General features: G+C 66.5%; 1 protein-coding gene across 1 annotated transcript in view; it reads left to right on the top strand.

The window, feature by feature from the left end:
* The first annotated feature begins 711 nt into the window (after positions 1 to 711).
* LOC140645487 (IQ motif and SEC7 domain-containing protein 1-like) overlaps positions 712 to 11,354 on the top strand; it is a 37,095-nt gene continuing 26,452 nt past the window's right edge. Inside the window, 3 exon segments of the mRNA XM_072848916.1 lie at positions 712 to 933; positions 3,220 to 4,331; positions 4,710 to 4,739. Coding sequence (XP_072705017.1) covers positions 712 to 933; positions 3,220 to 4,331; positions 4,710 to 4,739 — 1,364 coding nt within the window.

Raw genomic sequence — 11,354 nt, 5'->3', positions numbered from 1 at the left:
GGGCACACACTAAGGGGGGGGACACAAAAGGGAGGGGCACCGGGGGGGGGAGGGCCCGGACGCCTGGGTGCCCTTTTGGGGGGGGGAGGATGCTTGGGTGCCCTGAAGGGGAGGGAGGGGGAGGTGACACCACCCCACCCCACCCCCCACGCCTGGGTCCCCCGGGGGGGGGTGGTTCAACGCGGGGGAGGGGGAGGGGGAGGGGCACCCCGCCTCCCGACCGCCTGGGGCCCCGCCCGCCGCCCCGCCCCCACCCGATTCGCCTCCTCCCTCCGAGCTCCGCGCCCGGATCAGGCCCCCCGAGCCACCCCCACCCCCCTTTCCCGCCCCCGCCACCCCGGCCGGCACCCCCCCTCCTCCTTTTCATCACATTCGGGGCCCCCCTCATCCCGGACACCCCCCCAAAATTTAGGGCCCCCCTCATCCGCCCCCCCCACCCTCAGGGCTGCCGGAGCCCCCAGCCCAGCGCCCCCACATTAGGGCCCCCCATTTTAGCCCCCCATTTTAGGACCCCCTCATTTTAAGACACCCCCATTTTAGGACACCCCCATTCCCACCCCCGCATGCCGGACCCCATCCCTGACCCCTCCATCCCCCCCATTTTACCCCCCCATAGCGACCCCCCATCCCTGACCCCCCTCCCTCCAGTCCCGTACCCCCCATAACCCCCTCCCCCCGGGGTGTCGTTCCCCCCCCCCCTTTCCCCGGGGCATGGAGGGCGCAGGGGGCGGTGGGGCCCCCCCGGGGGGTTCCGACCCCCCCGATCGGGCTGTCGAATACCTCCTGGGGTTGGATCGGATTATCGCGACTCAACGACATCTCTTGGCCTCCCAACGCCGTCGTATCGCCCAGTTGGAGGGGCAGCTCCATCGCTTGGCCCGGGAGAACCGGCACCTACGGCAAAGAGGGGGGGCTCCCGCCCCCCGACACCAGGTGGGATTTGGGGGGGGACACCCCGGATTGGGGGTGCAGGGGTGCAGGGGGTGGGGAGGGGGATATGGGGTGGGGACCTCGGTATTGGGGGTGTAGGGGCTGGGGGGGAGGGTGTTATGGGGGGGGGGCATGGAGACCCCGGTTTTGGGGGTGCAGGGGTTGGGGAGGGGGATGTGGGGGGTCATGGAGTGGGGACCCCGGTTTTGGGGGTGCAGGGGCTGGGGAGGGGATGTGGGGGGTCATGGAGTGGGGACCTCGGTTTTAGGGGTGCAGGGGTTGGGGAGGGGATGTGGGGGGTCATGGAGTGGGGACCTCGGTTTTGGGGGTGCAGGGGTTGGGGAGGGGATGTGGGGGGTCATGGAGTGGGGACCTCGGTTTTGGGGGTGCAGGGGTTGGGGAGGGGATGTGGGGGTCATGGAGTGGGGACCCCGGTTTTGGGGGTGCAGGGGCTGGGGACGGGGATGTGGGGGGTCATGGAGTGGGGACCTCGGTTTTAGGGGTGCAGGGGCTGGGGAGGGGATGTGGGGGTCATGGAGTGGGGACCCCGGTTTTGGGGGTGCAGGGGTTGGGGACGGGGATGTGGGGGGTCATGGAGTGGGGACCCCGGTTTTAGGGGTGCAGGGGTTGGGGAGGGGGTCATGGAGTGGGTACCTCGGTTTTAGGGGTGCAGGGGTTGGGGAGGGGGTCATGGAGTGGGGACCCCCATTTTGGGGGTTCAAGGGGCTGGGGAAGGGGTTATGGGGGCGTTATGGGGGGCATGGAGCAGAGACCCCGGTATTGGGGGTGCAGGGGTGGGGATTTTGGGGGGTCATGGAGTGGGGACCCCAGTTTTGGGGTGTAGGGGCTGGACATGGAGGTTTTGGGGGGCATGGAGCAGAGACCCCTCTATGAGGGGTGTAGGGGCTGGGGAGGGGGGTATGGGGGCGTTTTGGGGGTCATGGAGTGGGGGCCTTATATTGGGGGTGCAGGGATTGAGGAGGGGGTCAGGGAGTGAGGAGCCCCGGTTTTGGGGGTTCAGGGGGTGGGGAAGAAGGTTATGGGGGGTCATGGAGGGAGACCCCTATATTGGGGGTGTAGGGGATGGGGAGGGGGTATGGAGTGAGGACCCCAGTTTTGGGGGTACAGGGACTGGGCGTGGGGGTTTTGGGGGTCATGGAGTGGGGACCCCTGTTTTGGGGGTGCAGGGGCTTGGGGGAGGCCACGGACCAGGGACCCCCATATTGGGGGTATAGAGGCTGGGGGGGGAGTTATGGGGGAATATGGACCGGGACCCCGCTATTGGGGCTATAGGGGCTGGGTTGGGGGTCCCGTGGGGGGTATGGACTGGGGCAGGTGGCACTGGGGGGCGGGCGGTCCCAGGGCCATATAGACCAGGAGAGGGGGCCCAGGGCCATATGGGCCTGGTTAGGGGGCTCCTGGGGCCATATAGACCAGGTCAGGGGTCCCAGGGCCACGTGGGTCTGGTTGGGGGGCTCAGGGCCATATAGACCAGGTTAGGGGGGTCCCAGGGCCATATGGACTAGGTCAGGGGGGTCACAGGGCCATATGGGCCAGGACAGGGGTCCCAGGGCCATATAGACGAGGTTGGGGGGGTCCTAGGGCCATATAGTCTAAGTCAGGGGTCTTAGGGCTGTATAGACCAGGTCAGGGGTCCTAGGACCATATGGACCAGGTCAGGGGGGGTCTGGGGCCATATAGACCAGGTCAGGGGGCTCAGGGCCATATGGGCTGGGTCAGGGGGGTCCCAGGGCCATATAGACCAGGTCAGGGGTCCCAGGGCCATATGGGCTGGGTCAGGGGGGTCCTAGGGCCATATAGACCAGGTCAGGGGGCTCAGGGCCATATGGGCTGGGTCGGGGGGGGTCCTAGGGCCATATAGACCAGGTCAGGGGCTCAGGGCCATATGGGCTGGGTCGGGGGGGGTCCCGGGGCCATATAGACCAGGTCCGGGGGCCAGGGCCATATGGGCTGGGTCAGGGGGGTCCCGGGGCCATATAGACCAGGTCAGGGGGCTCAGGGCCATATGGGCTGGGTCGGGGGGGGTCCTAGGGCCATATAGACCAGGTCAGTGGTCCCAGGGCCATATGGGCTGGGTCAGGGGGATCCCAGGGCCATATAGACCAGGTCAGGGGGCTCAGGGCCATATGGGCTGGGTCGGGGGGGGTCCTAGGGCCATATAGACCAGGTCAGGGGTCCCAGGGCCATAGGGCCAGCCCAGGTCCATACGTTCCCAGGGCCATATAGCCCAGGCCCCTGGTGCCAGCCCCATATCCGCCCCTCCCCTAGGGCCACGCGGACCCCGACGGTCAATACCAAAACCACCTGGACCCGGAGGGACAATACGCACCCTGCGCCGACCCTGACCTCCCCTACGCGCCCCATACGGACCGCGACGGGCAATACCCGCCCCATACGGACCGGGACCTCCCCTACCAGGGGCACTTAGATCGCGACGGGCAATATACGAGCCGTACGGACCGCGACGGGCAATACCAGCCCCACCTGGATCGCGACGGGCAATACCAGGAGCATTTGGATCGCGACGGGCAGTACCAGGAGCACTTGGATCACGACGGGCAATACGCCGGACGTACGGACCGGGATAGACCCTACCCGGCTCATATGGATCGCGACGGGCAATACGAGGCGTTAACGGACCGTGACGGGCCGTATCCCAACCGTCCCGATCACGATAGGTCCTACCAGAGCCGTAAAGACCGCGACAGACCTTACCAGGCTCGTACGGAGCGGGACGGGCAATATACGAGCCGTACGGAGCGGGATGGGCAATATACGGGTCGTATGGACCGGGACGGGCAGTATCACGGCTGCTTGGAGCGGGATCTCCAGTATCAGCCCCATTTGGACCGCGACGGGCAATATCCGAGCCGTATGGACCGCGAGGGGCAATATCCGAGCCATACGGACCGGGACGGGCAATATCCGAGCCGTATGGACCGCGAGGGGCAATATACAAGCCATACGGACCGAGACGGGCAATATCCGAGCCGTACGGATCGGGATGGGCAATATACCAGCCGTACGGACCGGGACGGGCAATATCAGAGCCATACGGAGCGGGACGGGCAGTATACGAGCCGTATGGACCGGGACGGGCAGTATACGAGCCGTATGGACCGGGATGGGCAGTATACGAGCCACGTGGACCGGGAGCTGCAGTACCGGGGTCGGGACGGTCATTACCCGACCTGTATGGACCGGGAAGGGTCGTACCCCGCGGCGTGCGCCCGGGATCGCTGCGGCGCTTCCCACCGGGACTGGGAGCGGGAGTGGCCGCGGGGGCCGCTCAGTCGGGGACCCTCCCGCAGCTCCAGTCCCGGGGGGGGAGGACACAGCACCAGCGCCAGCACCAGCCCCGCCACCACCCTCCAGCGCAAGTAAGGACCCCCCCCTCCCCCACCCACCCCCCCATCCCCCACCCATCCCCCCAAAGGGACCCAACACCCCTTCCACCCCACCCCCCCGCCTTGTGGCGGGCCGAGCCCTGGCCACAACTCGTTACACCTGATGGGGGACCGGAGCAGATGCGGGAGCTGCGGGGGGGAGGGGAGGTGACATGGGGACACGCGCGTCACAGCCCCCCCTCCCCTCCCCGCTGTCACCCCGTCTGGCTGGCCTGGCCGGACGCCCGCGTCCCTTTGGGGGGGAGGGGTGGGTTGCTGATCCCCAGGGATTGGGGGGGATGGGGGAGGGGATGGGGGGGGGGGGCCGTGCTGCTCTCTGACCTCCCCCTCCCCCTTCTCCCCCTCCCCCAGGTCGGACCGGGACAGCTCGAGGACAGTGAGGTCAGTACCGCCCCTCCCCCATGCCCTTTGACCCCCACCCTCCCCACTGTCCCCTCCCCCCCCAACCCGTCCCCCACCGGACGCCTGGGTCCACTCCTCGGGAAGGGGGGTGGGGGGCTGTTGCCAAGTGTGTCACGACGGGACCGGCATGTCGCGACAGACCGAGCAGGTCACGATAGACCCGGCGTGTTGTGACGAGGCCGCCATATTGCTGACCTCTCGCGACAGGACGTGGCCTGTCATGATAGGCCTGACGTGTCGCGATGAGGCCGACACATTGGCAACGGGCTGACCTGTCGTGACGCGCCCCAGCCGGTTGCGGTAGGGTCGATGCGTCACGACAAGGCCAATGTATTGCAACGGGGCCGACCCGTTGCGACAGGACCCGGCCTGTCGCGATACGGCTGACGCGTCACGCCGAGGCTGACGCATTGCAACGGGCTGACCTGTCGCGACGCGCCTCAGCCAGTTGCGATAGGGCTGGCGCGTCGCAACGAGGCCGACATATTGCGACAGGGCCGACGTGGCGTGGCGGGCCCCGGCCGGTTGCGCTGGGGCCCACGTGTGGCGGCCGGCCCCGGCGTATTGCGAGGGGGCCGAGATGTCGCGACGGGCCCCGTCGTGTCGCGACGGGGTGGTCACGCCCGGGTCCCCCCGGCCGGGGGTGCGCGTTGCCGGGGCGGCGGGCGCACGCGGGGCGGTTGCCAGGCGACGGCGCGGGCGGTGGGTGACAGCGATGACAGCGCCGGGGGAGGCGTGACAGCGGGGGGAGGGGGGAAGCGTCACCATGGCAACCGGGGACCCGCCCCCAGCACCGTGTCCTCACCGCCCCCCGTGGGAGCCCCCCCCACCCGTGGGGCCCCTCCCAAGATCCGGGGGGGTGCGCGAGGGTGGGTGACACGGGGCGACGCCGCCCGGCACCCAGCGAGGCCGCGGCGGGGGGCACGATGCCGAGTGTGCAACGCCGTGGCGGGGTGTGCAACGCCGTGCCGGGGTGTGCAACGCCGTGCAGGGGTGTGCAACGCCATGGCGGGGTGTGCAACGCCATGCGAGGGCGTGCAACGCCGTGCAGGGGTGTGCAATGCCATGGCGGGGTGTGCAACGCCGTGCGAGGGCGTGCAACGCCGTGGCGGGGTGTGCAACGCCGTGCAAGGGTGTGCAACGCCGTGGCGGGGTGTGCAATGCCGTGGGAGGGCGTGCAACGCCGTGGCGGGGTGTGCAACACCGTGCATGGGTGTGCAACGCTGTGGTGGGGTGTGCAATGCTCTGCCAGGGTGTGCAACACCGTGCCGGGGTGTGCAACGCTGTGCGAGGGTGTGCAACACTGTGCGAGGCTGTGCAACACCGTGGCAGGGTGTGCAACGCCGTGGCGGGGTGTGCAACGCCGTGCGAGGGTGTGCAACGCCGTGGCGGGGTGTGCAATGCCGTGCGAGGGTGTGCAATGCTGTGCCGGGGTGTGCAACACCATGCATGGGTGTGCAACGCTGTGGTGGGGTGTGCAATGCTCTGCCAGGGTGTGCAACACCATGCCGGGGTGTGCAAAGCTGTGTGAGGGTGTGCAACACCATGCCGGGGTGTGCAATGCTGTGTGAGGATGTGCAACACCATGTGAGGGTGTGCAACGCTGTGGTGGGGTGTGCAATGCTGTGCAAGGGCGTGCAATGCCGTGCAGGGGTGTGCAACGCTGTGCCGGGGTGTGCAACACCGTGCCGGGGTGTGCAATGCTGTGCAAGAGCGTGCAACAACGTGCGAGGGTGTGCAACGACGTGCAGGGGTGTGCAACGCCGTGCAAGGGTGTGCAACACCATGCATGGGTGTGCAATACCATGCTGGGGTGTGCAACGCTGTGCAAGGGTGTGCAACACCGTGCCGGGGTGTGCAACGTCGTGCCGGGGTGTGCAACACCATGCTGGGGTGTGCAACGCCGTGCTGGGGTGTGCAACGCTGTGCCGGGGTGTGCAACATTGTACCGGTGTGTGCAACACCGTGTGAGGATGTGCAACGCTGTGCCGGGGTGTGCAACGTCATGCGTGGGTGTACAACGCCGTGCCAGGGTGTGCAACACCGTGCCAGGATGTGCAATGCTGTGTGAGGGTGTGCAACGCCGTGCGAGGGTGTGCAACACCGTGCATGGGTGTGCAATACCATGCTGGGGTGTGCAACGCTGTGCGAGGGTGTGCAACACCGTGGCGGGGTGTGCAACACCATGCATGGGTGTGCAACACTGTGCCGGGGTGTGCAATGCCATGCGAGGGTGTGCAATACTATGTCGGGGCCTCCAACATCGTGCGAGGGCGTGCAACACTGTGCCAGGGTGTGCAACACCACGCATGGGTGTGCAACGCTGTGTGAGGCTGTGCAACGCCGTGCGAGGGTGTGCAACGCTGTGCCGGGGTGTGCAATGCCGTGTGAGGTTGTGCAATACCATGTAGGGGTGTGCAACGCCCTGTGAGGGTGTGCAACGCCGTGCCGGGTGTGCAACGCCGTGTGAGGGTGTGCAACGCCGTGCCGGGGTGTGCAATACCATGCATGGGTGTGTAATACCATGCCAGGGTGTGCAACACCATGCTGGGGTGTGCAACGCCGTGTGAGGGTGTGCAACACCGTGACGGGGTGTGCAATGCCATGCGAGGGTGTGCAACGCCGTGCGAGGGTGTGCAACGCTGTGGCGGGCTCTCCAACACCATGCCAGGGTGTGCAACGCCATGCATGGGTGTGCAATGCCGTGAGAGGGTGTGCAACGCCGTGCCGGGTGTGCAACGCTGTGTGAGGGCGTGCAACGCCGTGCCGGGGTGTTGCAATCACCGTGCATGGATGTGCAACCAACGCCACGCCTGGGTGTGCAACGCCGTGTGACGTCGTGCGCGGCTGTGCCGGCGTGCGCGATCCCGTGCGAGGGTGTGCAACAGCGGGTGATACCGTGCCACACCGTGCAAGGCCGTGCGTGGGTGTGCAATGCCGTGCAACCCTGTCCAAGGGTGTGCAACGCCGCACGAGGGCTGTGCAAGGGTGTGCGCAGCCGTGCGACAGTGTGTGACACCACGCAATGGTGTGCGAGGCTGCGTGTGGGTGTGCAACCCTGTGCAAGGGTGTGCAACGCCGTGCAATGCCGTGCGACTCTGTGCGTGGGTGTGCGACACCGTGCAACCCCGTGCGAGGGCTTGCAATGCCGTGTGAGGGCCGTGCAAGGGTGTGCAACCCTCTGCAACCTTATGCATGGGTGTGCAACACCGTGCGATGCCGTGCATGGGTGTGCGATGCCGTGCAACCCCATGCAAGGGTGTGCAACCCCGTGCGACCTTGTGCGAGGGTGTGCAACACTGTGCAACCCCATGCATGGGTGTGCAACACCGTGCAATGCCGTGCAACCCTATGCATGGGTGCGCAACCCCGTGCAACCCCCTGTGCGGGTGTGCAACAGCGTACGTGGGTGTGCAACTCTGTGCAACACCATGCAACCCCATGCATGGGTGTGCAACGCCGTGCAAACCCATGCACAGGTGTGCAATACCGTGCGAGACAGTGCCTGGGTGTGCAAACCTGTGCATCCCCGTGCACGGGTGTGCAACAGTGTACACGGGTGTGCAACCCCGTGCAACACCGTGCATGGACGTGTAACGCCGTGCAACCCTGTACACAGGTGTGCAAGGCCGTGCGAGGCAGTGCCTGGGTGTGCAACACCTTGCAACCCTGCGAGCAGGTGTGCAATGCGCGCAACCCCATGTGCGAGTGTGCAACAGCATACGTGGGTGTGCAACACCGTGCAACCCCGTGCATGGGTGTGCAACGCCGTGCAACCCCGTGCAACCTCGTGCAACCCCGTGCGTGGGTGTGCAATGCCGTGCAACCCTGTGCAACGCCGTGCAACGGCATATGTGGGTGTGCAATGCCGTGCAAGCCCATGCATGGGTGTGCAACGCCGTGCAACCTCGTGCAATGCTGTGCAATCCCATGCATGGGTGCGCAACCCCATGCGCGGGTGTGCAACAGTGTAGGTGGGTGTGCAATGCCGTGCAAGACCATGCAACCCCATGCACGGGTGCGCAACCCCGTGCGTGGGTGTGCAACAGCGTGCGTGGGTGTGCAACAGCGTACATGGGTGCGCAACGCAACTCCGTGCGACCCCATGCATGGGCGTGCAACGCTGTGCAACCCCGTGCAACGCTGTGCAACCCCATGCATGGGCGTGCAACGCTGTGCAACCCCGTGCAACGCTGTGCAACCCCATGCATGGGCGTGCAACGCCGTGCAACACTTTGCAATGCTGTGCAACCCCGTGCATGGGTGTGCAACAGCATACGTGAGTGCACAACGCAACCGCGTGCAACACCGTGCAATGCTGTGCAACACCATGCAATGCCGTGCAACCCCATGCATGGGCGTGCAACGCCGTGCAACCCCGTGCAACACCGTGCAATGCTGTGCAACCCCATGCATGGGCGTGTAACGCCGTGCAACCCCGTGCAACACTGTGCAATGCTGTGCAGCCCTGTGCGTGGGTGTGCAACAGCATACATGGGTGCACAACACAACGCGGTGCAACGCCGTGCATGGGTGTGCAATGCCGTGCAACCCCGTATATGGGTGTGCAACAGCATACGTGGGTGCACGATGCAATGCCGTGCAACCCCATGCATGGGCGTGCAACGCCGTGCAACCCTGTGCAACCCCATGCGTGGGTGTGCAACAGCGCACGTGGGTGCACAATGCAACCCCTTGCAACCCCATGCACGGGCGTGCAACGCCGTGCAACACCGTGCAACCCCGTGCAATGCTGTGCAACCCCGTGCATGGGTGTGCAACCCCGTGCAACCCCGTGCACGGGCGTGCAACGCCGTGCAACCCCGTGCAACACCGTGCAACCCCATGCACGGGCGTGCAACAGCGCACGTGGGCGCACAATGCGACCCCGTGCAACCCCATGCACGGGCGTGCAACGCCGTGCAACACCGTGCAACCCCGTGCAATGCCGTGCAACCCCGTGCGTGGGTGTGCAACGCCGTGCAACGCCGTGCACAGGCGTGCAACAGCGCACGTGGGCGCACAACGCAACCCCGTGCGTGGGTGTGCAACAGCACACGTGGGTGCACAATGCAACCCCTTGCAACCCCATGCACGGGCGTGCAACGCCGTGCAACCCCGTGCAACACCGTGCAACCCCATGCACGGGCGTGCAACAGCGCATGTGGGCGCACAACGCGACCCCGTGCAACCCCATGCACGGGCGTGCAACGCCGTGCAACACCGTGCAACGCTGTGCAACCCCGTGCATGGGTGTGCAACCCCGTGCAACCCCGTGCGTGGGTGTGCAACGCCGTGCAACGCCGTGCACGGGCGTGCAACAGCGCACGTGGGCGCACAACGCAACCCCGTGCGTGGGTGTGCAACAGCACACGTGGGTGCACAATGCAACCCCTTGCAACCCCATGCACGGGCGTGCAACGCCGTGCAACCCCGTGCAACACCGTGCAACCCCATGCACGGGCGTGCAACAGCGCATGTGGGCGCACAACGCGACCCCGTGCACCCCCATGCACGGGCGGGCAACGCCGTGCAACCCCCGGCAACCCCCCGCAATGCTGTGCAACCCCGTGCATGGGTGTGCAATGCCGTGCAACCCCGTGTGTGGGTGTGCAACGCCGTGCACAGGCGTGCAACAGTGCACATGGGCACACAACGCAACCCCGTGCGTGGGTGTGCAACAGCACACGTGGGTGCACAATGCAACCCCTTGCAACCCCATGCACGGGCGTGCAACGCCGTGCAACACCGTGCAACCCCGTGCAATGCCGTGCAACCCCGTGCGTGGGTGTGCAACGCCGTGCAACACCGTGCACAGGCGTGCAACAGCGCACATGGGCGCACAACGCAACCCCGTGCGTGGGTGTGCAACAGCACACGTGGGTGCACAATGCAACCCCTTGCAACCCCATGCACGGGCGTGCAACGCCGTGCAACCCCGTGCAACACCGTGCAACCCCATGCACGGGCGTGCAACAGCGCATGTGGGCGCACAACGCGACCCCGTGCAACCCCATGCACGGGCGTGCAACGCCGTGCAACACCGTGCAACGCTGTGCAACCCCGTGCATGGGTGTGCAACCCCGTGCAACCCCGTGCGTGGGTGTGCAACGCCGTGCAACGCCGTGCACGGGCGTGCAACAGCGCACGTGGGCGCACAACGCAACCCCGTGCGTGGGTGTGCAACAGCACACGTGGGTGCACAATGCAACCCCTTGCAACCCCATGCACGGGCGTGCAACGCCGTGCAACCCCGTGCAACACCGTGCAACCCCATGCACGGGCGTGCAACAGCGCATGTGGGCGCACAACGCGACCCCGTGCAACCCCATGCACGGGCGTGCAACGCCGTGCAACCCCGTGCAACCCCGTGCAATGCTGTGCAACCCCGTGCATGGGTGTGCAATGCCGTGCAACCCCGTGTGTGGGTGTGCAACGCCGTGCACAGGCGTGCAACAGTGCACATGGGCACACAACGCAACCCCGTGCGTGGGTGTGCAACAGCACACGTGGGTGCACAATGCAACCCCTTGCAACCCCATGCACGGGCGTGCAACGCCGTGCAACACCGTGCAACCCCGTGCAATGCCGTGC

This window comes from Ciconia boyciana, chromosome 34 (genome assembly GCF_034638445.1).
Source record: "Ciconia boyciana chromosome 34, ASM3463844v1, whole genome shotgun sequence".
Classification (NCBI taxonomy): Eukaryota; Metazoa; Chordata; class Aves; order Ciconiiformes; family Ciconiidae; genus Ciconia; species Ciconia boyciana.
This window is presented reverse-complemented; position numbering and strand designations above follow the sequence as displayed.